Genomic DNA, 26,358 nt, shown 5'->3' on the forward strand with positions numbered 1-26,358 from the left:
CATTCCTCCACAAAGATGTCTTGAAAATGTGTGCGCTGCAAGTAGTCTCCAGAATTCCTAGAAACTTATTAGCCATACACCAAAAGCAACTAAAGGTTAGTGTGTAACTTATTTTCTTTTCAAAGGTCTTCAAAGTGATAAGTAAAGATGCTTCCTCCAGCTCCTCAATAAAAAGTTTCTCCTTGTAGCTCAATTCCTCAGCCTCGAGACTACTGTCAATCAGGCTGAGAATTTCTTGTTCTGGGGACTGTCCTGTCCACTGTAGGACTTTTGTCAATGTACTCAGCTTCTGTCCATCAGATGCCAGATGCTCTCCCCAATTACAACAATCAAAAGGGGGGGGTGGAGGTGAGGTGGGTGCGACAAGACAAAAGGACCTCCAGTTATGACCAATCTGTTCAAAGAAATTGTTATCTCCACCCAGGTGACACACCCTTCCCCCCCCCCCCCAGATGTCTACTTGCTTCCCCAAGTGCCTAAAAATCCCTTGTTGTAGGATCCCACTCTAATAAAGTGATGATCACTATTAGGAGGAGGCTACAATGCTGGATAAGAAATGTACTCATTATCTTGCTCATGTAATTGTAATCCCTCTGTATAGTATTTTCACAATAAGAAAAGGAAGTAAAAAAATTCTACCTTTCCCTCTTAACTAAAGCTATTGTGACTCCTCTTTGTGCTATTAAAAGAATAGTTTTCATAACCAAATTAATAGCCTAATATCTTGTTTTTTGAGACAGAGTCTTACTATGTATCCTAGGCTGTCCCTCAAAATTCAAATCCTCCTGCTTCAGCCTCCTTCATGTGGGGATTACAAGTTATGTACTACCTCATTGGACTTTGGACTAAACACTTTTGATTGTATGAATCATCTTTAGGTAAACAAAACATATTCCATGAGAAATGTTTAAATCTGGAGAGAGGAAGCAGATACATTTGGAACTTGAAAATTTTTTGAATAAAACTAAGATTAAAACTGTACATCAAAAAAGATCAAATCACATTTGTTCTTGATAAGGATTGTAAAATTACGTACATCGGGACTGGGAAGGTGGCTCAGTGGTAGAGTGCTTGCCTTGCACGCATGAGGCCCTGGGTTCGATTCCTCAGCACCACATAAGCAGAAAAAAAAAAAAAAAAGCTGAAGTGGCACTGTGGCTCAAGGGGTAGAGTGAGCTGAAGAGCTGAGGGGACAGTGCCCAGGCCCAGAGTTCAGGCCCCACGACCAGACCCCTCCCCCCAAAAAAATTACATCTATCTTTCCTTACTGAGTTTCCAACTTTCTGTTTTGTTTATAGTGTTTGTTGTTCATAACAGGTTCTAATAGTTCCTATTTCAAAGTCTTTATATTTGCTTTTGGAAATATCCAATATTCCCAGGGATAGTTCTTCATTTTCTTTAGGTTTCATTTCAACTGTTGCCAGTGAGGCCTGTTCATGCTTGATAAATACCAACATCTCCCACACTCTAACTTCAATCACCCACTTATGGCTGCTGAACAATTTTATTTTTCATTTTCCTTTACTATCTGAGAGATATATATTATTATCTATCTTTTCAAATTAGCTCCATAAATTCAAGGATTTAATCTGTTTTATTTACCACTATTTATTTTTAGATTCCTCAGCATCTATTACATAGATAGTACTCAACAAATATTTAGAATAGCAATGATGAAAAGGTCAAAGACTTCAGGTGTGTGTGTGTGTGTGTGTGTGTGTGTGTGTGTGTGTGTGTGTGTGTGTGTGTGTGTGTGTGTGTGTGTGTGTGTGTGTCCATCCTGGTGCTTCAACTAGGGCCTCAGTGCTGTCCCTGAGTGTCTATGCTAGTGCTCTACCACTTGAGCCACAGCTCCACTTCCAGCTTTTTGGTGGTTAATTGTAGATAAGAGTTTCACAGACTTTTCTGCCCAGGCTAACTTTGAACCTTAATCCAAAGCTCTCAGATACCTGAGTAGCTAAGATTATAGGAATGAGTTACTGGTGACCAGCTAGATTTTGGCTTTTTCAGATATGTGGCCAATAATATCTCATTTTTAAAATTCTGCATAAAGATGATTAGTTCTGCCTCCTGCTTTACCATTTAAGGACTAATCAAGTGTAATCTGACTTAGTTTCTAAGAACAAGCAACATTAGGGGCTTTCAAGGTGGGATTAGAGTCTGACCCAGCTTTTATGTGTCAGATGAGATATGGAAAAAAACAATGGCAAATGGGAAGAGAAAACTATTTGTCCTTTACCATCTCTCTCCTATGCTTTAGGTCATTCCAGCTACCTACTTATAATTCCTCATCTTATTGATACAGCTGAGAATTAGAGGGGAAAAAACACCTAAAAAATAGATATGATCAAGTAAGATATACTTAACTTTTACTTTCTCAAGTTTCTGATGATCTTAGATATCTCATTTCTAACATATCACAAATTTAGTGTCTTACATGTGTGAACTTTAGTGTCTGTGTCAGTTCCTCTGACACAAGGCAGATTGGGTGATGTCAGCCTATGGATGGGAATTTCAGATGAATTTACTGATTAGGTATTAGCAGCAGTTCTAACTAGGAACTTTAAAAAACTGTCAATAGAGGCAGATATTTTAGATTACAAATTTATCATGGAAAAGCCCTAACTTTTCAATGCAATAGGCTGAAGCAGAATTGGAATAAATATTGACCCTTAACCAAGTTTTTTAAAGTATGTTGATGTAGTAAGAGATATAGAATATCAAAATGGATTTCTCTGTGCCATTGAGGAAAAAGAAACTTTTATTTTCCTTTTTCCAGAGTAATTTTCAGAGGAATGTTTCAAACCATATTTGGAAATATGAAGTTTGATCAAGTTAATGTAAACATTGTGTAGTTAAGTGTCAGGGCCTGACGCTGTACTGTACTTGGCTGTAAGCTTTCAAGCCTCTTGGCCTTTGAGGAACATTTCAAACAAAAACAGGAAGGCAGAACAGCAAACAATGCTCTCTAAGCCTTGAAATCTGAATTCAGGTACAGAAAAGAGAAAAAAATGGCAACAGGAATAGAAGTGAACTGGTTTCTTTCTTTTTTTCTAGGGGGGGATGGTGGGAAGAGAGGAGTTCCTTCTTAAATTTAGCATGGATGTAGGAAATAAATATACCTAGGATTTTGGCTAAATATATGGGTGTTCTTTAAGAAATAGTTGCTTCAGTGGGTATCCAGAACTTCAGTTACCATTATTTGTTAACTGATTTGGTGGCTCATACTTATGTTCTCACCTACTCAGGAAGCAGAGATCAGGCTTGAAGTTTGAGACCAATTCAGGCAAAAAGTAGGATTCCATTTCAAAAATACCCAGTCTGGCTGTCCTGGTGCATGCCTATAATATCAGATACATGGGAGGCATAGGTAGGAGCCGTTGCCAGCTGAGGTCAGCCTGGGGAAAAATGCTAGACCTTATCTGAAAATAACCTAAAAAGTGAAAAGGGATGAGAGCCTGGGTTAAAGTACAGAGCCTAAATAGTAACTGCAAGGCCCTAAGTTCAAACCATCATACCTCAAAAAAGAAAAAGAAGGGGAAGGGGAAGGAAGCAATAGAACGTTCTCATATGAAATATATCCAGAAGAACAAGCTCTTCTAATACTAGAATTGAGGGTTAATGAGATTTTGCAATACACAATTGTATGTAAATGTAAATTTTCCATTTCCTTGGGTCAAAAGCAGGAATCAGCAGGGTGGCTGTGGTTTAGGGTTTCTTCTGAGGTTCTACATCAGTATGTCGGCTGGGACTGTAGCTATCTAGTAGGGACACTGGGACTGGAGGCTAGGTTTCCAAGAAGGTGTGGTTTCACCGAAGTCTCACTCCCGCAGCTGTTGACTGGAGGCTTTATTTCCTTGTCATTTGGTCCTCATTTTAGGACTTGACAGCTGGCTTGCCTAAGAGCAAGGAATCCAAGAGACAGTGACCAAGATAGAAACTATGGGATATTTTTATGTTTGAAGTCTCCAAAGCCACTTACCGGTACTGCCACTTTACTGGCTAGAAGCAAGTTACTAAACTGTAGTGTGCAGTCAAGAGAAAGGGATAGAATTCCTTTTTTTTTTTTTTTGCAAGTCATGGGGCTTGAACTCTGGGCCTGGATGCTGTCCCTCAGCTCTTCAGCTCAAGGCGAGCACTCTACCACTTGAGCTACAGTTTTATTGGAGATTAAGAGTCTCACAGCCTTTCCTGCCCGGGCTGGTTTTGAACAACGATCCTCAGATCTCAGCCACCTGAATAGCTAGGATTATAGGTGTGAGCCACCAGCACCCAGCTCCATAACTGATAATTTTTTTTTTATCACTTTTTTCCTTCAAAAGGATTCTATCCCTAGCCAGGTGCCAGTGGCTCATGCCTATAATCCTAGCAACTCAGGAGGCTGAGATCTGAGGATCATGGTTCAAAGCCAGCCTGGGCAGGAAAGTCTGTGAGACTCTTATCTCCAATAAACCACTCACAAAAAACTGAAAGTGGTGCTGTGGCTCAAGTGGTAGAGTGTTAGCCTTGAGCCCCATGACCGACCAAAAAAAAAAAAAAATACCAGTTATGGACATATTTGTGTGTGTGTGTGTGTGTGTGTGTGTGTGTGTGTGTGTGTATGTGTGTGTGTATGTGTGTGTGTGTGTGTGTGTGTATTTTGACAGTGCTAGGAATCAAACCCAGGGTCTTGCCATTATTAGACAAATACTCTACTACTGAGCTACACCTCAAGCCCTAGGGATATATATATTTTTTAATGACCTTGGAGCTTTTTACTCTCCTGTGAGCAACTGACCATTATAATTAGGTAGATAAAAATCAGTGTCCAGACTATTATCACAATGGTATTTTTGTCTATATTTCTACTAATAGTAGCTATATTATCAACACAACCCAGTGCTCCCAAATCTTCTCAACCCTACTCAACTGTCTATGTCAGTTCTTGCAGAAAATCCTTATGCATTCCTTTCTACAAGTTGCATAGGAAATACCACACTCCCACAATAGGGTTACTTTTCATTCACAGCTAAACAGTTTTTGAAGTTATACTTTATGAAGAGGTGTTGAAGGTCTCAATAAATTTCCACTTCAGAATTCTATACTGCTAAAGTTGTTTGATGTGTTTAAAGATACAAGATTCCTCAAATAAATTGTGATGGTGAAATTCTTTTCTATAGATTTGAAATTTTTATTTTAATGGTTGGTTATGAAATATTTCAATCATATTCACCCCTTCCACCCTCCCCTTCTCCTCTTTCTTCCCACTGGTTCCCTCCCTCAAATAGTTCTTATTTTATACTTGTATCATAGCTCCACTTCTGGCTTTTTGTTGGTTAAGAGACTGGGGTCTCCCAGTCTTACAGGCTTGAATCACTGTCACTTGACCTTTGTTTTTGTTTTGGTCTCGATTCTGAATATGAGAGAGATGTGATATGTGTCTTCCTCAGTCCAGCTTATTTCACTCAATATGATGATTTCCATTTCCATCTTTTTTTCTGAAAATAACATTTCATTTATGGCTCAATAATATTCCATTGTATATGCATGTATATATGTGGTGTATATAATTTGTATTATATACATGCACATTATACATCTATATGGATATATATCTCCATATTTTCTTCCATCCTTTCATTGATTGAGGGATAGCAAGGCTGATTCTGCAGTGTGGCTATTGTGAATAGTGCTGCTATAAACATAAGTATGCAGGTATCTCTATTATATGCTTAAACTCCTTCAGATACATGTCTAGGAGTGGCATAGCAGGATCAAATGGCACTTCTGTTGATAATTTCTTGAGAAACCTCCATACGGATTTCCATAGAGGCATTTCCTCACCTGCCTCAGTCTCCCAAGTGCTCAGATATAGGGCCGTACTGCTATGCTTGATCTTATGGTGACATTCTGATACCAGTTAAAAAAAACAAAAACATCAACAGTATATTTGATCTGTATTATAGCTCCTATGGTACTTTATTTCACTCTATTGGAAAATGCATTCCAAGTTGAAACTTCAGACTGGAAACTGATCCTTTCCTTCCTGTTCCCATGCAGTGCTGGCAGCAGTAGTAACACAGCTCTGTGTCACAATCTCCTGAAATAGGAGCAGTGACAGAGGAAGAGAAGACTGCTAATACTTTAGTCTGTTTATGTCTTAGGGCTCTTCTAACTCAAGTACTTTACATTTAAGGACTGACTGTATAACTAAATCGTGAGGGTCTTTAACTTCCTGGGAAGATATTTTGTAATTAGTTTAATTGGTATTAGTTGAATTTTTCTTAAGTGTTGATATTAATCAGACCACTTATCTAATTTGATAGGCAACCACACTCAACATTAATACCTAGTGAATACATGTCTGTACTATGTATTTATTCACATGAAAAAGCATCTTCGTTTTGCTGAAAGATTTCTAAAGTAGATTTAAGATTGTTTTAAAGTAGAATAAATATCAATATATTTTCCTTATGGTGTCTCTTAAGAATTATGTTGGGATTTTTTTGTCAGTCATGGAGCTTGAACTCAGGGCCTGGGTTCTTTCCCTGAGCTGCTTGCGTAAGGCCAATGCTCTATCACTTGAGCCAAAGCTCCATTTCAGGTTTTTTAGTTGTTAACTGGAGATAGGAGTTTCGTGGACTTTCCTGCCAGGGCTGGCTTTGAACTGCTATCCTCAGATCTCAGCTTCTTTTTTTTTCTTTTTTTTCTGGGGGGTCCAGTTGTGGGGCCTGAACTCTGGGCCTGGGCGCTGTCCCTCAGCTCTTCAGCTCAAGGCTAGTGCTCTACCACTTGAGCCACAGCGCCACTTCCGGCTTTTTTCTTTTTTGCTTATGTGCTGCTGAGGAATCGAACCCAGGGCCTCAGGCATGCAAGGCAAGTGCTCTACCACTGAGCCACCTTCCCAGCCCCATATCTCAGCTTCTTGAGTAGCTGGGATTATAGGCGTTGAGCCACCAGCACCTGGCCAAGAATTATGTTCTATAGTTGAGCTTGACCACATTGGACAGCACAGATATTAAGCATTTCAAAAGCATATGCATTAATTTTGTGAGCACTGTTCTAATAATCAACATGCCATCCCATGAGTTAGTTTTACCACAAGCTGATGTGGAAAGTAAGACGCATAATGGAGTACTGGTACAATATGAAACTGGTTTAGGAAATTGAGATGGAAAATGCAATAAACCTGCCCTGTGTGATATTACAAATAATTATGAATATTACAGAAAGATAAAAAATTAGTTATATAATATTTTTGAATTTCCTTTGACCATAAAGCTGATTTTAAGAAAAAAAGTAGTGCATCATTAAGAGCAAGCAGGTTGAGTATGTATGTACTATTTCTTAAAGTTAGTTTTTTGTCACTGACAAAATACCTGAGGACACCTTAATAAAGTCTTAATAAGGTCTTTTCGGGGGTGGGGGGGTTCATGTTTGGCCTTGCTGCTTTGGATCTTTGGCTGCATAGTCACATGCAGTAGAGGACACTGTTCACCTCATGGTGGCTTAGAAGCAGAAAGAGAGAGAAGTTGGGGGTGGGCTAGGGTCCAGATATCCCTTTGAATAATCGCCCCTCCCAAGTGACTAGCCTCCCAACAACACTGCAAGTTGGGATCTATACTTCAATACATGGGCCTTTGGGACATTCAAAATCCAAATTATAGCACCTTCAGGTTTAGTCTATAAATATACTGTCTTTAAAAATCAATTTTTTGAAGTATAATTTATGTGCAATTAAATACACCCTTTTATTGTGCGTGTGCCAGTCCTGGGGCTTGAACTCAAGGGCTGGGTGCTGTCCTTGAGCTCTTTTGCTCAAGGTTTGTACTGTAGCACTTGAGCCACAGTGTCACTTTTGGTTTTTTTTGGTGGTTAACTGGAGATAAGACTCTCACAGGCTTTCCTGCTAGGGATGGCTTCGAATCACTATCCTCAGAACCTTTCCCTCCTGTGTATCTAGGATTATAGACATGAGCCATGGGCACCAGGCAAAATACATCTATTTTTAAGTATTTAGTTTGTATACATGAATGTAAACAATCACTGTAGTAGAAAATATTTTGTTAAAAAATTTTCTTATACCACTTTGTAATTAATACCCTGCTACCTAACCCTACCCCAGACTACCATGGCCAGATTTTTATAGTTTCATCTTCTAAACCTCCCTATAAATCTTGTTTTTTTTTTTTTTTTTAAGTCAGTCATGGGGCTTGAACTCTGGGCTTGGGCCTGTCCTGTGCTCTTCAGCTCAAGGCGAGTGCTCTACCACTTGAGCCACTTGAGTCTCACAGACTTTCCTGCCCAAGCTGGCTTTGAACCACGATCCTCAGATCTCAGCCTCCTGAGTAGCTAGGATTACAAGCATGAGCCACCGGCCCCCGGCTCTCCCTATAAATCTTTTTATTCTGTACACTTAAGTTCGTCTTCTAAATCTTCCTATAAATCTTACTATATAATCTACCTAGGTTTTTTCACTCAACATAATGATTCTAAGACTCAACTATGTGTTATAGTATTTATTAGTAGTTTGTTTCTTTTGTTGCTAAGTAGTACTGCTGTATGAACATACCACAGTGTGTTTAACTACTCATTGGCTGACGGACATTTGGGTTGTTTCCAGTTTTTCACCATTATAAAATCCCATGACCATTTGTTTATGAATCTTGTTTTAATATATGTCTTGCTGTGAACATGCCTTCATTGTTCTTGAGTAAATATGTAGGAGTAGAATTGTTTTATCATCTGGTAAGTATGTGTTACACTTATAAAGAATCTTTTTCAAAGTGCTTTGGAAAGTCTCTTACCGGATAATAACCAGTTGTACTTCTAACTTCCTGTATCAAGGAAGTAGTTTTTGTAAAAGACAATAGTTTCTGTTGTGTATGTGTATTCCTAATTGTAGCATGCCCCAATCTCTGTTGATTTCATGGGAATCTTTTTCACTCTTCATTGAGGAGTTGGGAAGGAATTCCTTCCATCTTTGTAGCAGAAGGGAAAGGAAGAGAAGGAATTCTCTGGGCTGTGAGCCAAGAAAATGCGTAGTTGATTTTTCTCTAGATTAATGCTATCCTATGGAAAAATACTATGAGTGACATGTTTGTTCACAAATGCATTCTGCATATTATTTAATTGCCTTATTAAAAGAAATGAATGAAATTAATCTTTAAATACTGCAAGCTAATATTGGGTTAAACTATTACTTAAATAACCAATAATCAATATATCCAAATAATCAATATAAAATTTGTTAAGCTGGATACCTATGGCTGATGCCTGCAATCCTAGTTACTCAAGGGGTCTGAGAACTAAGGATCTTGGTCAGAAGCCAGCCTGGGCAGGTATCTCCAATTAACCACTCAAAAACTGGAAGTGGCACTGTGGCTCAAAGTGGAGCACTAGCCTTGAGCAAATGAGCTCAGGGACAGTGCCCAGGCCCTGAGTTCAGGCCCCACAACCAACAAAACAAAAACAAAAATAAACTCAAAATTTGTTAAATGAAGTGTAATGAAGTATTACATTTGTTTCTCTTTTCTGTTTTGGTAGTACTGAAATCAGGGACTTATAGCTTTGCTTGGTTAGTGTTGCTTAATTTGAGCCACATCTGCAGCATGGCCTTTGCCCAGGATTAGTTTAGAACCACACTCTTCCAGCTCTCAGCCTTCTAGGTATCTAGGATTTACAGTTGTGTGCCAGTGGTACCTGGCTTTACTGGTAATTTTAGGTTTCTGGTTGGCCTGCACCTAAGCTGTGCTCTGCCTGCTTTTAGGCTTCTTGTTGTCATTTGGATCCCAGATCCCAGGCATCTAGCTTCCTGAATGGAAGATGGGGTCTCATGTACTTTTCTGTTTGGACTAGCTTGACAATATGATCCTCTCACTATCAGCTTCCCAATTAATTACAATTATAAGCATGAGCCACTGGCAACTGGTTTTCATACACACACACACACACACACACACACACACACACACACACACACACACGTATTTGTATTTTTATAAAAATATTTTGAAAATATGGTATGTATTTTACACCTACATCTCCTATCAATACTTGATATAAAAAATGTAGGTCAGGTGCCGGTGGCTCACACCTGTAATCCTAGCTAATCAGGAGGCTGAGATCTGAGGATCATGGTTCAATGCCAGCCCAGGCAGGAAAGTCCGTGAGACTCTTATCTCCAATAAAACATTAGAAAACCGGAAGTGGCGCTGTGGCTCAAGCGGTAGAGCACTCGCCTTGAGCTGAAGAGCGCAAGGACAGTGCCCAAGCCCAGAGTTCAAGCCCCATTACCGACAAAAAAAAAAAAAAAAAAAGGATTCAGTTGGGCACTGGTGGCTCATGCCTATAATCCTAGCTACTTAGGAGGCTGAGATCTGAGGATCGAGGTTCAAAGCCAGCCCTAGTCAGGAAACTCTGTGAGATTCTTATCTCTAATTAACCAGAAAACTGGAGGTGGTGCTGTGGTTCAAAGTGATAGAACACAGGGCTGGGAAGGTGGCTCAGTGGTAGAGTGCTTGCCTTGCATGCCTGAGGACCTGGGTTCGATTCCTCAGCACCACATAAGCAAAAAGAAAAAAGCCGGAAGTGGTGCTGTGGCTCAAGTGGTAGAGCACTAGCTAGCCTTGAGCTGAAGAGGTGAGGGACAGCGCCCAGGCCCAGAGTTTAGGCCCCACGAACAGACCCCCCCCCAAAAAAAAAGTGGTAGAACACTAGCCTTGAGTAAAAGAGCTCAGGGACAACACCCAGGCCCTGAGTTCAAGCCCCAAGACCAATAGACAAATAAATATAGATTTACTATACTGGGAAATATAGCAGAGTGTACAACACTTGACTAAGTGGGTGAGGCCCTGGGTTTCATTTCCATCATGGCAAAAAAAAACAAGTAGCTCTGCCAAAACAATAAAATTAAATTGTATTTAATTGGAATATATTACATAAGTGTTCAGTTTTTGAATTTGAATTAAACAGAATCTAAAATTTAGTTTCTCAGTCATGTTAGCCTAACATTTCAGAAGCCATGAGTGTCTATGCCTACCATATCGGACTGAATAGTTTTAGAGTTTTGCCTAGTCAGAAGAGGAAGGAAAAGATGGAAATAAGTACTTTCTGTTTCAATTCAGTCCACTGTAGATATGTGAGATAGTGTAATACAATGCATATAGAACATGCAGAAGCTTTTAGAAAGTAAGTGGTATTTTTAAAAACACAAAGTATTGTTTGTATAGCTCAAGTAATAATGCATAAGGCCCCGAGTTCAGTCCCCAGTTCTGCAATAAAAAAAACATTGTTTGGATGGGGAGTATGGATGGGGAGTATGGTTTTTGTTTTGTTGTGTGTGTGTGTGTGTGTGTGTGTGTGTGTGTGTGTGTGTGTGTGTGTGTGTGTGTGTGTGTGTGTGTGTGTGTGTGTGTGTGTGTGTGTGTGTGTGGGGCTTGAACTCAGGGCCTGGAAGTTGTTCCTGAGCTCTTTTGCTCAAGGCTAGCACTCTACCCTTCTGAGCCATAGCTCCACTTCTGGTTTTTGAATGGTTAATTGGAGATAAAAGTTTCACAGGGACTTTGCTGCCCAAGCTGGCTTGGAATCACAATCTTCAGATCTCAGTCTCTAAAGTAGTTAGAATTATAGGTATGAGCTAGTGCCCAGCTTTCTTTTTTTTTTTTTCATAGTACTGGTATTTCATATTGCTATTAGGTAAGTGCTCTATCACTTAGATACTACATGACCAGCCTGAGAGTTTATATAAATATGTGTGTGTGTATATATGTGTGTATGTATCTGTATATATACATGAGAGTTTCATATATACATTATATATATGGAATGTATACTCAAAATATATGGAATATTATTTTAAAACTCCACGTGTTCTTAAAAATCAGTTAAAACTGAAAAAAATCTGTTGAAAAAAAAATTTGGGGGGGAGGGAGGGTGTCTGGTCATGGGGCCTGAACTCTGGGCCTGGGCGCTGTCCCTCAGCTCTTCAGCAAGGCTAGCACTATACCACCTGAGCCATAGCACCACTTCCAGTTTTTATTTTCTTCTGCTTTTGTGGTGCTGAGTAACCGAACCCAGGGCCTCAAGCATACAAGGCAAGCACTCTACCACTGAGTGACCTTCCCAGCCCTGTTGAAATATTTTTAAAAGCCTGTTTTGATTAATATCTCTTAGCATCTGCCAGTCAGCTAGAATGTAAAGGTACAAGCAACTTGTCACCACTTCAATGAACTCATCAATAATGGCAAGAACAATGTTGGGGCTAATGTTCAAATGAGAGAATTAAAACCATAGAGAATATCAAATTTTCCTAATAACTCCCAAACAAAATGCTTTATCAGTTTATTAAAACTGAACATCTTATAGCTTCATCCTTTAAAATAAATATTCACAGAGCCAGGTGTTAGTGGCTCATGCCTGTAATCCTAGGTATTCAGGAGCCTTAGGTTTGAATATCTCAGTTCAAACCCATCCAGGGCAGACAAATATGTGACAATTTTATATCAATTAATCAGCAAAAAAGCTGGAAGTGGATCTGGGATTCAAATGGTAGAGAGTCAGTCTTGAGCAAAAAAGCTAAAGAACAGCACCTAGCTGGCACAAAAAAGTTAAATAAGATAAAATAAATAAATATCCATGTTTATAAATATGTTTATAAATATACTTAAGATTCAAGAAATTAGATTAACTGTATTTGAATTCTTAATGATTAGTAGCCTTTATTTCTGCCAACAGTGGAAGACACTATTTTATTTCCCCTTTGTACTGATTGTCTTTTCTTGAGTTGTGCTTGTTTTTTAGTTTAGAAGTTTGTATTTATCTGACAAAAAAAGAAAAAAGAAAGTCAGTTCATTTAATGTGGAGGTCTGAAATACAGAATATTTATTTGAAATACAGAATGTTTTAAAGTTATTGATCTTAAGTATAGTACTAAAACATCTAATATTAGTAAAATAAGTGATTTAAAAAATAAATTATGGGCTAGGGATGTAACTTAGTAGTAGAGCTCTTGCCTAGTATGTGTAAGACCCTGAGTTGGACTTCCAAGACTGCTAAGAAAAAAAGTCAAAACTTATATTTACAGTACAGCTTTTCTTCATAATATTGACATTGAAATCATTTAGATATATTTTATTATTTATTACCATTCAGTTTAAGTATTTGGTTTTCTTTTCTGTCTTTCTATGTGACTGTCTTGGCCGTGCTGGAGACAGAACACAAGTTTGTTCAACAAAAGTATTTGAGAGTCATCTTTTCAACTAATGAAGTCTGTATTTAAATATGGTATGATCTATAGTGTCTCTTTTGTTATTCTTTTTATTTAGGATCTCTTTTAAGATCCTCATATATGATATTTCATTCTTACAGAATAAACCAATTATAGAATGACACCATTGTAAAATACTGAGCTATCTCACCAGGCACTGGTAGCTCACCGGTAGCCTGTACTCTTGGCTCAGGATTGAGGTTTGAGCCGGCTCATGCAGGAAAGTCCATAAGACACTTATCTACAAATACCTGCTGGAGGTGTGGCTCAAATGGTGGAGTGCCAGCCTTGAGTAGAAAGAGCCTAGCATGAGTGCTAGATCCTGAGTTCAAGACCTAGTACTGGCATGTACGTGCTCTTCTCCCCCCCCATATGTACATACATGTGTATATATCCATGTATACATATACAGATATCTCCAAAGATTTCCCTCTCCAAACCCTAACCTTTTCTGAGAGTTGGTAGTGTTTATTCTTCTCCCTTAGTAGACATTGGACCCTACACATATCACCCTATATGCCATCCACTCACCACCACAGAACAAGTTAGAGTCTTTTAAGACAATGACTAAGGGGAAGAAGTGACAAAAGAACTGGCAGAGACTAAGGAATATGTATGGTGGCCACAGGATTATTGTTGTGGACATTTGTTCTTTTTTAGTCATCTTTCTCTTGTGTGTGCTCATTATCTTTTAGTTGTGCCCTAAGTTGCCTTTGGTGACAAAGTGCCAGAAGGCTGACCCTCAGTTCCATCAACAGAATCATGACAAGATAGGTAAGTAGTTCCTGCTAAATCCATCTCTGTCCACCAGTCTTTCAGTTTGATGAACTCAGTGTTGAAACAGACACAAACATATAGACACACACACACACACTCACACACACACACACACACACACACACACACAGCATAAGTTAGAAAATGTAAGGTCTATTGTTGAAATCTAGAGACTTGGGCTGGGAATATGGCTTAGTGGTAGAGTGCTTGCCTAGCACGCATGATGCCCTGCGTTCCATTCCCTAGTAGCGTAGCATATAAACAGAAAGCTGGAAGTGCTGCTATGGCTCAAGTGGTAGAATGCTAGCCTTGAGCAAAAGAAGCTCAGGGACAGTGCCCAGGCCCTGAATTCAAGCCCCAGGACTGGCAAAATAAAAATAAAAAATCTAGAGACTTACAATTATTGAAAGTTACTCACCTTTGGATTGTCCTACGCATTTCCCCATTTAGTGTGTCTTTTTCTTTTTCTTTCCTTTCTGGACATATATTCCCCTGGGAAAGGGGAAGACAGATGAAGCCGAGGGTTGAGGAAATTAGAGAATTTGATGTGAGGGAGAAAGAGTGTGAAGGAAAGAATGAGGAAAAGAAAGGAGAGATTATTAGAAGTGAGAAGAGAGAAGAAGGAAGAAAGAAAGGCCAAAAGTGGGAAAAAGGCAATAGGAGAAAGAACTTAATTTGGGTCTTAAGTTCAAATTATGTTCAAACCACCTCCTTGAGATGTCTATATTTCCAGTGGAACTCATTGTTTTGATTTCACAAACCTATACCTTTCAGAAAGGGGCCATCCTCCCTCCTTTTAGTTTGAGTTTTACAAAACAGGGCATGAACCTGGATGCTTAGAATTGCAAGGAAATTGATTTGTACTATTTAGGAGGAAAGTGGAAAATAAGTAGGTGTGGGAAGAATCCTCTGAATATTTCTAAATGATTTTCCTTTTCTTGAATCTTTGATTTTTGTCTCATCTCTCTCCCTCTTGGAAAAGTATCATGAGATTATAGAGAAGATTATAACAGGCTCATTGTAAAGAAATCAGAAAAGTTGAGAAAAGTAAGGACTAAAGAGATTAAGAAATTTTAAGTTAAGAAAAGAGAGAAATGGATTTAATTATGAGAGAGAGAGAGAGGAGAGAGAGAGAAAGATTCACCTAGGATCTACCATGTAGGTACCTAGCCTTGTTATAAAAAGTTTATTTAAAGTGCCAGCTTACCTAAAACTTTATATGGAAAGGAGAAAACGCAATTTCCTCCAATGTAGACAAGTATGAGACATGAAGAATTAGAGATGCTGGTCCCCAACTAGCCTTGCCTGTGAGCTGGGTGAATATCAGTTTATTGCTTAATCACATTAGGAATTTGTTTACTAACTTGGAAGAGTAGTTATGAATCTGGCTTCATTTAGAAATTAGATACTTTTTTCCATCTATGCTCAGACTAAGTTCAACAGAATGCAGGATTTAAGATTTTGCTCATCTTTTATTTTCTTGGAGGTAGAGAGTTTTAAAGGTAAGAGTGTATGAAAGGGAAAAATGATTTAGAGGAGCTTTAAAAAGGGTAAAGAAAAGCTAATCAGGGGGAAAACTGAAATACTATATAAGCCTAAGTAAGGAAAAACATGGGAAAACAAGAGATAGAAAGATGGAAAAGAATGAGAAGGTATATGAAAGAAAACAAACAGGGAAAATAGTTAACACTTGGTGGAAAACAAAATGTCCAAGTTGTACATTGCACCATCCTCCTGACTTAGCAAGCTTGTTGCTTCTCAATGGCTGTATCTGTGATTAGCTGCGAATTCCCAGAGCTCTCAATTTAAGCTGCCTGCTAGACTGACAAAGATGAGCACAAGGAGCACAGAAATGTCCACTTGTAGATTGTAATCAGCCTTGAGACGGCTGATCATGCCCTCACCCCACCATCCCAGCTATATTCACAGACATTTTACAGCTAAGGAAGCTGAGGTCCTGAAAGATTAAATGGGATCTTTGTATGATAGAGGCAGTAGAGTTAGAACTTTTGAGTCTATGTTTAATAGCTGATTTTTTTTTATGTTCTCTTCCAGATTTCTATCAGTTTATGTTGCTAACTCTTTTCATGGACCTTCTAGTTATGTAGTCTCCCAAACTGTAATCCCAGTTTCTTCTACTTCACAAAGTCATTATTTCCCATTCTATTTAAAAAATATGCACAATATTCTGATCTGTGTTATGTATGCACTTCTTATTTTTTATTGTGAAAATACCATACAGAGGGGTTACAATTACATGGACAAGGTAATGAGTACATATCTTATCAAGCATTGTTGCCTCCTCCTTTGTTTCCCCTTCCCATCCCTTCCCATATCCCCCCTCCCCCTTTTCCACCCTCCCATTTCCCCCCCCCCCCGGCCAAAATCGTCTTGTACATCTCATTGTTGCAATGGAGCCACCTGTATCCCTATCTAAACAATTTGTTTTTTCCCTTCCCTTCCACAAATTATACCTACCTCAAATACAGTGAAAACAGGGTATGTTATACCGTGGGGGAGGACATACAAAGCAACAAAAAAATCATCTTATAAATATGTTAAAAACAATCGCAAGAAAGAAAAAACATTTGAGTATCTTGGGGTTCATTTTGCCTAACATCAACTTATCTGACTGTTTCTGTGTGTCTCAGAAATATACTAGTAATTGCAAATAAGGGAAACCATGGGACCTATGTTTCTTTGGGCCTGGCTTACTTCACTTAATATAATTTTTTCCAAGTCTTTCCATTTCCTAACAAATGGGGCAATGTCATTCTTTCTGATGGAGGCATAGAATTCCATTGTATATATATACCACATTTTCTTGATCCATTCATCTACTGAGGGGCATCTGGGTTGGTTCCATATCTTAGCTATGGTAAATAATGCTGCTCTAAACATAGTTGTGCTGGTAGCTTTAGTATGGTCTTGTTTGTGATCATTTGGGTAAATGGAGAGGAAGATGGTGGAGGAGAAGCTGGAGGCTGAACAAGCTCTTGTATGTATGCACTTCTTAAGACCAAATAACATGTCCTGTTTTTTGTTAATGTCTCCCAGAAGGAGTCTACCAAAGTGCTTTACATATAATACATAGGTGCAAAATGATCACTCATTTGAACAAAACTGAGTTTTGTGAAAGAGTCATATATATATTAAAAAAAAACAGCAGCTTTAATATATTACATTAACATCGGATTTCCATGGCTAAATAAATGAGTGCCTCAGAATGTACATAGAATGCACTAATTATAAGCAGCTTTGAATAAAACTGTTAATAGATATATCCTTAAGCAAACTACAAGAAAAGTGTTTGCCTATGTTGGACAACTCTAGCATGTCAGAAAAAATCTATTTTGATTTCCTCCCTCTCTCCCTTTCCCTCTTCTCTCCTTATCCCTCCGCCCCCTCTCTCTGGGTCCCTCTTTCCTTTCCTGTTTTCCTCCCCCTGACCCTTCTCTCTTCTGAGAGGGTCTTGCTACACTTCAGGCTGCCCTCGAATACCCTATGAGCTGAAGCTGACCTTAAACTCAGTATCCTCTCACCCCAACTTCCTCTGTGCTGAGATTACAGATGTTTGTCACCATGCCTAGATTAGTTTGATATCATTGTGAAACAGAATTTGGGATAGAAATTGATAGTTGAAAATTCTTTAGACTACAAAGGATATTTTGTATTTTTCTCATGAATCAGATTCACATTGGTCCATAATTTCTCAGGTTTATTATGATAGGTGATAATATAGGCACCACATCTTGGTAAAATTTATCTGGTACTTTTAGGCACGTAAGCCCAATGGGAAGGTGTATAGATAAAATCCCATTTGTGTAAAACCTATCCTATAAACTGTATTTATTTATTTGTGGGCCCTACACATAAATGTGTCTATAAATGCCCTCAAATATCCTTGTTTTTGAAGTTGTTTTTTTTCTTTCCATTTTAGACAAGCTAAATGTTTATGTCTATTCCATAATACTCATGTTTGTGATTATAACTGAGGCCTTTTCTACCTCCCAGGTTTGGAAGTAACTCAGAGGTTAGTCAGCAGGTAGCAAAGGGAGAGATTCCAGGCAGTCTCTAAGACAATCTCCATGTCAAACAGTTGTTGTTAGGAGTGAAAGATTCTTAGGGATAGGAATATAGAAGAAACTACATCTCCTCAAAACATCAGTGCCTGTGGATAGGGAGATAGGGTGTAAGAGGTTAACGATGGAAGTGGGGAGAAAATATTGCCAAGTATTTTGTGGTAGACAGTTCCCCTTACAAATACTATTGTGTTTTGGATTCTGCCTGAAGAACTAGAGCAAAACCACAAAAGGGAATGCATCAGAATTATCTTGCCAGTTCCTTTTGCTCTCAGCTGTTGTGCTATTCAAAAAAACCACAGGTGACTCCTGCACACCAAAAATCACATGAAAAATGTAATGAAATTCATTCCATACCTGAAGTCTTTGAATCCTTTTTCATGAACCTGTACAAATAAACATCACATTTCAAAGGTTTGCAACCATGACCACAAGTATTTAGTAAAGAATTTCTAGGTGTGAGATAACTAGTCATTCTCTAAATGCTTTGTGGTAGTAATGATCAAAGCTAGGCTGTTATTGACTCTAATATTAAAAATATTTACTTACAAGTTATTTGATCTGTAAAAGCCATACAAGCAAATTTTATGTAACAAAATGCAATCTATTTTTATGTATTTCTCACCAGTCACTCAGTGAGGTTGCTGGTATTCACAGTCTTTCAGTCTTAGGAGAGGCTAGTTGCTGCTACACTCAGGGGCTTATGTAAATAAAGTTAATTGTGTAGAAACCTGAGGAAAATTCTGACAGAAGTAGGTTAGAAAAGTGGAGTATTGGTGGCTTATGTCAGTAGTCCTAGCTACTCAGGAGGCTGAAATCTGAGGATCATGGTTCCAAGCCAGCCCAGGCAGAAAAGTCCCTGTGATACTCTTATGTCAATTAAAAAAAAAAAACCCGAAACACTCAAAAGCCAGAAATGGTGCTGTGGCTCAAGTGATAGAGCACCAGCCTTGAGCACAAAGAGAGGCTCAGGGACAGGGCCCAGGACCTGAATTCAAGCTCAGGGTGAGTGCTCTACCATTTGAGCCACAGTACCACTTATGGTTTTCTGGTGGTTAAGTGGAAATGAGAGTCTCACAGACTTTCCTACCAGAGCTGGAACTGAAATCCTCAGATCTCAGCCTTCCAATTAGCCAGGATTACAGGCATGAGCCACCAGATCTGGCTTTATAATTGATCTTTTAAGAACTAAAAATAGTTTTTTGAAGAGTTTATGGCTAGTGGTTTAAATGAAAGCTAAATACTAGGTCTGGGTGCTGTCCCTTAGCTTTTTTGTTCAAGGATGGTACTACCATTTGAGCCACAGCTCCACTTCTGGATTTTTGCTGTGAGACAAGTCTCATAGATTTTTCTGCCTGGGCTGACTTGGACTGTGATCCTCAGATCTCAGCCTCCTGAGTAGCTAGGATTACAGGCATGGGCCACTGGCAGCTAGCTTATTATATTTATTTATTTATCTATTTATTTTTTATCAGTTGTGGGGCTTGTACTCTGGGCCTGGGTGCTGTCCCTCAGCTCTTCAGCTCAAGGCGAGTGCTTTACCTCTTGAGCTACAATGCCATTTCTGGTTTTCTAGTGGTTTTTATTGGAGATAAGAGTCTCACAGACTTTTCAGCCCGGGCTGGCTTTTTGAACCGTGATCCTCAGATCTCAGCCTCCTGAGTAGCTAGGATTATAGGTGTGAGCCACCAGCACCTGGCTTTTTTTTTTTTTTTTTTAAGAAAGAATTTTAAGTAAATTTACTTAAAATCGAAACAAAGCTATTATTCTCTTCAAAACAAGTGTCATGGCAACACTATTGTTGAGGTAAGAGAAGGATTATAATGTGTTATAAATTCTTCATTTTTAAAAGACCTAAAGTGGCAGAGTAGAATTTTAAGTTTCTATCACCTTTGTCTCAATCTAGATTTAAATTGTTTACATTTTAAAGTCTAGTGAAACAGTAAAATATTCAGCAAGGTCATTGCTTAGTTTTGTTTTCAGTATTCAAAGTACACAGGTATGAAGTGTTATTGAAGTGTTACTGTTAGACAAAAAGAATAATACGGGACTTTTCATCAATCTCATTGTCTTAAGTTCTACAAATGTCCCTGGAATTAAGCGTCGATGAATTCCATTTTGCTCCTAGAGTACAACATCTTTCATTTGTAATTAACATTCTCAAATTAGATTCCAACTAGTCATTATGTTCCTACGTGGGTTAAGTTGAATTTAAGAGGATTATTTAGAATAATTGGGGGGGGGGGGGCTCCAGCAAAGTCAGTGGATTAATGGCATAGGAAGCTAAAGGACAGGGTCTAGTAATTTGAGATTTGTTGAATTCTAACATGCTTCATATTTTTAAATTCTATGATTTTTTTCTATTTGCATGGATTCTCAGCATTTCTAATAGTGATTGTAATCATGACAATAACAAAATATCATTTGCAGAGCAGTGTGCATCCTAAAATTTTGTTGTTATTTTATTGTTATTATAAAGGTGATATACAGAGGGGTTACAGTTACATAAGTAGGTAATGAGTATTTATTTTTGGATAATGTCACCCCTTTCTTTTGTAATTTTTAATGTTAAAAAAAAGTTAAGGCCCCAGATCTGGTAGCTCATGCCTGTAATCCTAGCTACTCAGGAAGCTGAGATCTAAGGATCATGGTTCAAAGCCAGCTCAGGTAGGAAAATCTGTGTGACTCTTAACTTCAATTAACCATCAAAAAGTTGGACTGGAACTCTGGCTCAAGTGATAGAGTATGCCTGCCTTGAGTGAAAAAGCTATAGGCAAGGGGCTGGGAAGGTGGCTCAGTGGTAGAGGGCTTGCCTTGCATGCATGAGGCCCTGGGTTCGATTCCTCAGCACCTCATAAGCAAAAAGAAAAAAGCCGGAAGTGGCGCTGTGGCTCAAGTGGTAGAGCACTAGCCTTGAGCTGAAGAGCTGAGGGACAGAGCCCAGGCCCAGAGTTCAGGCCCCATGACTGGACACCCCCCCCATAAAAAAACCCCAAAAATCTATAGGCAAGCACCCAGGCCCTGAGTTCAAAGCCTCAGTACTGGTGCAAAAAAGATAAGAAGAAAGAAATAATAGATCAGTGGTCTGGTCACTGATGGTGGCACACATTATCTATAATCCTAACTTGAGAGGCTAAGGTAGGATGATTACAAATTTGAGGCCAGCCTGGCAAAATAGTGAGGCTCTATCTCAAAATTTAAAAAATAAGGCTGGGAATGTAGCTCAGTAGTACTGCCCCTGGATTCACAGTGCTCAGCAACAAAATGGAAGGGAAGGGAAGGGGAGGGGAAAGGAGGGGAGGGGAGGGGGAAACATCTGCAGTTCAGTTAGTTTTGGGCTCTCAATATAGGACAGTTTCTGTGAGTAAAAACAGCAGTGTTAGCTCCTGGTTACATGGGAAGATTCCTACAAGGCTCCCTCAAATGTGAGCTGATGGTTCTTCTTCCTATGGCTATAATTTTGCCAGTCCTTGGGCTTGAACTCTGGGCCTGGGCACTTCCCTGAGCTTCTTTTTTTTTTTTTTTTTAAATTTAATTTAATTTTATTTGTGAACATACTGTACAGAGGAGTTACACTTACATGGGCAGGATAATGCGTACATTTCTTACCAAGCATTGCAGCTTCCTCCTTTGTTTACCCTTCACCTGAGCTTCTTTTTGCACTCCTCCACTTGAACCATAGCATCGCTTCTGGCTTTTTCTGAGTAGTTTAGTGGAGATTATGGACTTTCCTTCCCTGGGCTGGCTTCAAATCATGATTCTCACATCTCAGCTTCCTGAGTAGCTAGGATTACAGGCGTGAACCACCAGCACCCAGCTTAAAGAGGAAATTCTTATTTTTACCCTGAGGACTCAGGAGAGAAGAACCCTTGCTAAACTCACTTTTAATTAGGATTGGCCTCTCAGTAAGGCAATAATTCTCAAAATTCAGCATGCATTAGAATCATGTAGAAGAGTATTAAAACTCAGAACATCATGCTCCATCACCAGAGTTTATTATTCAGTAAAATGGTGTGGAGTTTGAGGAACTTACACCTCTAACAAGTCCTCAAGTGACACTGTTATGCTGCAGCAGGTCCCTCAACCCTCCTTGGAGAACCAGTGCGGGAACCCTAGATATCAAATAATGCCTCACCTGAGCAGACAATCAGGACTTATACCTAGAGGCTGTGGTATGGAGGAGAAGTGCCTTGCCTAGGAGCTTAAACAAACATTCCTCTGATTTCATGGCTGTGGGTCTCTTAAGTTATGTTCCTTTTGCTTTCCTTGCCCTCGATTTTGGTAGGATTTTGAGTCAAGGTATATAATGTGAAGACACTACAGAAAGCTCCCGTCCCTCTAGTGGCAGCCTGAGTGTAGGGACATCCAGCAAAATGCCTGTTGACTGTTGCTTAACGTATCTTTCTTTATTATTCATGAGGCTAATTCCTCCCCTTCAACTTTAGTCTATGGGGTAAATTTACTGTTCCTGTCCTTAAATCATTTGTGAATTGAATCTTTTACAAAATCTTGTCAGTTACTTTATCCATAAAGCTAATGTATTCTTTCCCTATTCTCTTATTATGCATATATGTATGTATGTAAAATTATTTAGAAGATATTTGTAATTGTTATACAGCTTGGAAGTCTTTCTTACAGAACTTATTTTTTCAGTTCTCTGATCAAATTTGTGTTTTTTCAGAGATGCTGCTCTTGACCACCTATGTAACACCTTTCTCTCTCTCTCTCCTCTCTCTCTCTCTCTCCCCTTCCCTCTTCACATATTCTTCAGTTGTAGCTCCGACAATTTATTTTATTTATTTTCTATTTTTTCAAGTTCCTAGTTTCTGATTGTGCCTGTTAGGCCATTTTTGTCCTTTTACTTGATTTAAAGTTTCCAAGTTAATAAGCAAAATTGAACATAATCTTCCTTGATAACATTTTGACTAATCTTTGAAGCTTTCAATTTTAATCTTAAAAATAAAAACACAGCTATCCCTTGGTGATTCATGCCTATAATGCTAGCTACATAGGAGCCAGAGATAGGAGGCTCATGTTCAGGGCCAGTCTGGGCAAAACATTAATAAGAATCCCATCTCAGTCAATAAGCTGGGTACGGTGGATTCTGCCTGTTATCCCAGCTGGGTACAAAGTACTAGTAGGTGGATCAAAGTCCAGACTGTTCTTGGTTAAAACAAGAGGCCCTATTTGAAAAAGCAAAGCAAAACAAAACACTAAAGCAAAAAGGGTGGCTCTAGTGGTAGAGTTCCTGACTAGGAACTATGAGGCCATAAGTTCAAACCTCAGTACTGCCCTACCCTTAAAACTGTCTTTAGTTGTTCTTTTGGAAGAATCAAATAAGATCTATTCAATACTTCAAATTATTTAAGAATTTTCTAGTTAATTTCATGTTTCCATTGATTTTTCTTGTCTTCCTGTTCTTAAACACATATGTACATATTCCTGAGTGCATTTTTTTTAAGTGCTAAGGATTGAACCCAGGGTTTTGTACATGCTAGACAATTGCTCTAGCTCTATACCCATCCTCTTTTTGTTGTTGTTGTTATTGTTGTTGTTGGTCCTGGAGCTTGAACTCAGGGTCTAGGTGCTATCCCTTGGCTTCTTTGTGTTCCAGGCTATCTCTCTCTACCACATGAGCCACAGCACTGGCTTTTTCTGAATAGTTATTAGAGACAAATGTCTCATGGATTTTCCTGCCTGGGCTGACTTTGAACATGACCCTTAGATCTCAGCCTCCTGAGTAGGTAGGATTATAAATGTGAAATACTGGTGCTCAGCTTCACTCTCTCTGTCTCACTCTCTTTTATGCATTTAAAAAAGGAGATAATGAATTATATTTCTCATTTTCATTTTTACTAATCTTTTTTTAAAATGCAGTTTTGCTGTTATCCAAGCTATTCTGGAACTGCTTAGCTCAAAGGAGCCTCCTACCTTAGACTAGAGTAGGTGGGACGATAGGCATGAACATCACACTCAGCCGTATATATGCATTTAGATAGGTTTCTTTTTAGATGTTAATCCAAAATGATCAGATTCCCTTTCATCGTTATAACACTTTATGCTCACTCACATTTGGCTTATAATTAACTTTGCAGAAAAGCTCCTGAAATTATGAAAATGATTCTTTCAGATTATTATTGGCAGTATAGAGAAATAAAAGGGATCCATAGAAAATGCAGAAAGAAGAAAATATAAGAAGCATAAAAACTGCCGGGCGCTGGTGGCTCACGCCTGTAATCCTAGCTACTCAGGAGGCTGAGATCTGAGGATCGCGGTTCAAAGCCAGCCCGGGCAGGAGAGACCGTGAGACTCCTATCTCCAATAAAACCACCAGAAAACCGGAAGTGGCGCTGTAGCTCAAGTGGTAGAGCGCTCGCCTTGAGCTGAAGAGCTGAGGGACAGCGCCCAGGCCCAGAGTTCAAGCCCCACGACCGACCAAAAAAAAAAAAAAAAGAAGCATAAAAACTGAAGAAAGCTGGGTGCTGGTGGCTCATGCCTGTAATCTTAGCTACTCAGGAGGATGAGATCTAAAGCTTGCAGTTCAAAGCTACCCCTCGTCAGGAAAGTCCGTGAGACTCTTATCTCTAATTAACCACTAGAAAACCAAAGTGGTGCTATGGCTCAAGTGGTAGAGCACTTGCCTTGAGCTGAGGACCTCAGGGACAGTGCCTACGCCCAGAGTTCAACCCGCACTACTGACAAAAAAAAAGAAAAGAAAAGAAAGGAAAAAACTACCCACCATTTGTATAAGACTCAATGCCTTAACTTCAAAATATGATTTTGTGATATTCACTAAAGCACATAGAATTGGCACCAGGTTGGTAACCAGAATACCAAGGGGTGTAAGCATCTGGTATGGAAATAAAAATTAACCAAGGTTGAATGAAATGAATATTCTCTACCTGAGAATATTCAGAGTCTGACATCCCAGGGCCATTGAAGCATATACCTATTTACATTACCACAGCCTTAGAATCCCCACCTTTTCCTGCCCTACTTACCTAGATTCTGCAGCCTTGGAAACTTTCTTTTTAAAATCAGCTCTCTTTTCTTCAGGGATGTCATCTTTGTGTTTCTTTCCTTCATGTTTTGGAGGAGTCAGTGTAGTCTGAAAACATTTTTCACCTTGGAAAGTCAGTGTTATGTTTGAGATGGTAACATGTTTTGTGTCCCTTATTTCAGTTTTACTTTTTGTATTTCGTAGACATCCATGTTTCAAGATATTTTCAATTTTTTCCTTGAAGAGAATAAGCAGAAACAAGTCAGGTAATAAAAGCACATAACACAGCAATGGCTTGTTTGTGGAGCAGTATGTCATCCACTCATCACTTAATTTGTATTTAAAAAGTGTGGTGGGTACCTGGGTCCAGTAGCAGAAACCCAGAGGTTGCTGTATGCCAACGGAAAGAAGCCAGGCTGGCATTAGAGGGAGGGACTTGGGAATTCAAAGCTGATGGCACATTCAAAAGTTCATCTTGTCATGTATGCAGTGTCACCTCACAGACAATCAGCACTCATTATAGCACTCCTTAAGGTTTTTCCCAAAAGGCCTGGTCCCACCTACTGTCCAATGTGAGGTTGCTCTTAATTGAGAGTGTCTAACTTATAATACTAAAGAGGTTTTACAAAGTCTTAGAACCTGTACTTAAAAAAAATTATTTTTTTGGTTGGTCATGGGGCTTGAACTCTGGGCTTGGGCGCTGTCCCTGTGCTCTTCAGCTCAAGGCGAGTGCTCTACCGCTTGAGCCACAGTGCCACTTCCAGTTTTGCAGTCGTTGATTAGAAATAAAAGTCTCACGGACTTTCCTTCCTGGGCTGGCTTTAAACCATGATCCTCAGATCTCAGCCTCCTAAGTAGCTAGGATTACAGTTGTGAGCCACCGGCGCCCCAGCCCTGTACTTAAAATTTAAAATCTGTCTGTCTCTTAATATCCTGGTTCCTGTCAGTATGCTACCTCTCCCAGTCACTGACTATCAGAATGTCTCACTGAGGCCTCAGAGCAATGGCTCAGCCAGTGGGCAGGCCTGTCTTTCTGGAGCTCCTTACCACTGTTCCTTCCTCCTCCTGTGGCCACACCCAGTGCATTCCTTCAATTGCTTCCTTGAACATATTGCAGCAATGTAATCCCAGAAAGATAAAGTGTATTTTCTGACAGGAAACTTACTGCATACTTATTATACGCAGTAAGTTTCGAAAGTCCTTTGAGGAGTGAAGAAGTGAAAAGTAGAAAATATTCTTTACAGGATGCTGCT

The 26,358-nt window shown here is 39.2% G+C and overlaps 1 protein-coding gene and 1 long non-coding RNA gene across 4 annotated transcripts in view; one reads left to right on the forward strand and one right to left on the reverse strand.

Moving 5' to 3' along the window:
- LOC138809402 (uncharacterized) lies at positions 1-14,013 on the forward strand. The gene is made up of 3 exons (XR_011366829.1): positions 1-95; positions 13,194-13,263; positions 13,942-14,013. It is a non-coding gene; the product is annotated as an uncharacterized lncRNA (long non-coding RNA).
- Positions 12,698-26,358, reverse strand: part of LOC138809401 (Golgi-associated RAB2 interactor protein 2-like) — a 25,654-nt gene continuing 11,993 nt past the window's right edge. Inside the window, exons 6-9 of one of the 3 annotated variants that reach the window (XM_069995926.1) lie at positions 25,107-25,342; positions 18,463-18,491; positions 14,442-14,515; positions 12,698-12,799 (exon numbers count right to left, since the gene is read on the reverse strand). In XM_069995926.1, coding sequence (XP_069852027.1) covers positions 14,454-14,515; positions 18,463-18,491; positions 25,107-25,342 — 327 coding nt within the window. In that variant the 3' untranslated portion in view covers positions 12,698-12,799; positions 14,442-14,453. The other 2 variants (XM_069995925.1, XM_069995927.1) reach the window with 2 other exon arrangements.

Source organism: Dipodomys merriami, unplaced genomic scaffold (genome assembly GCF_024711535.1).
Source record: "Dipodomys merriami isolate MVZ:Mamm:240054 unplaced genomic scaffold, mDipMer1.0.p SCAF_497, whole genome shotgun sequence".
Classification (NCBI taxonomy): Eukaryota; Metazoa; Chordata; class Mammalia; order Rodentia; family Heteromyidae; genus Dipodomys; species Dipodomys merriami.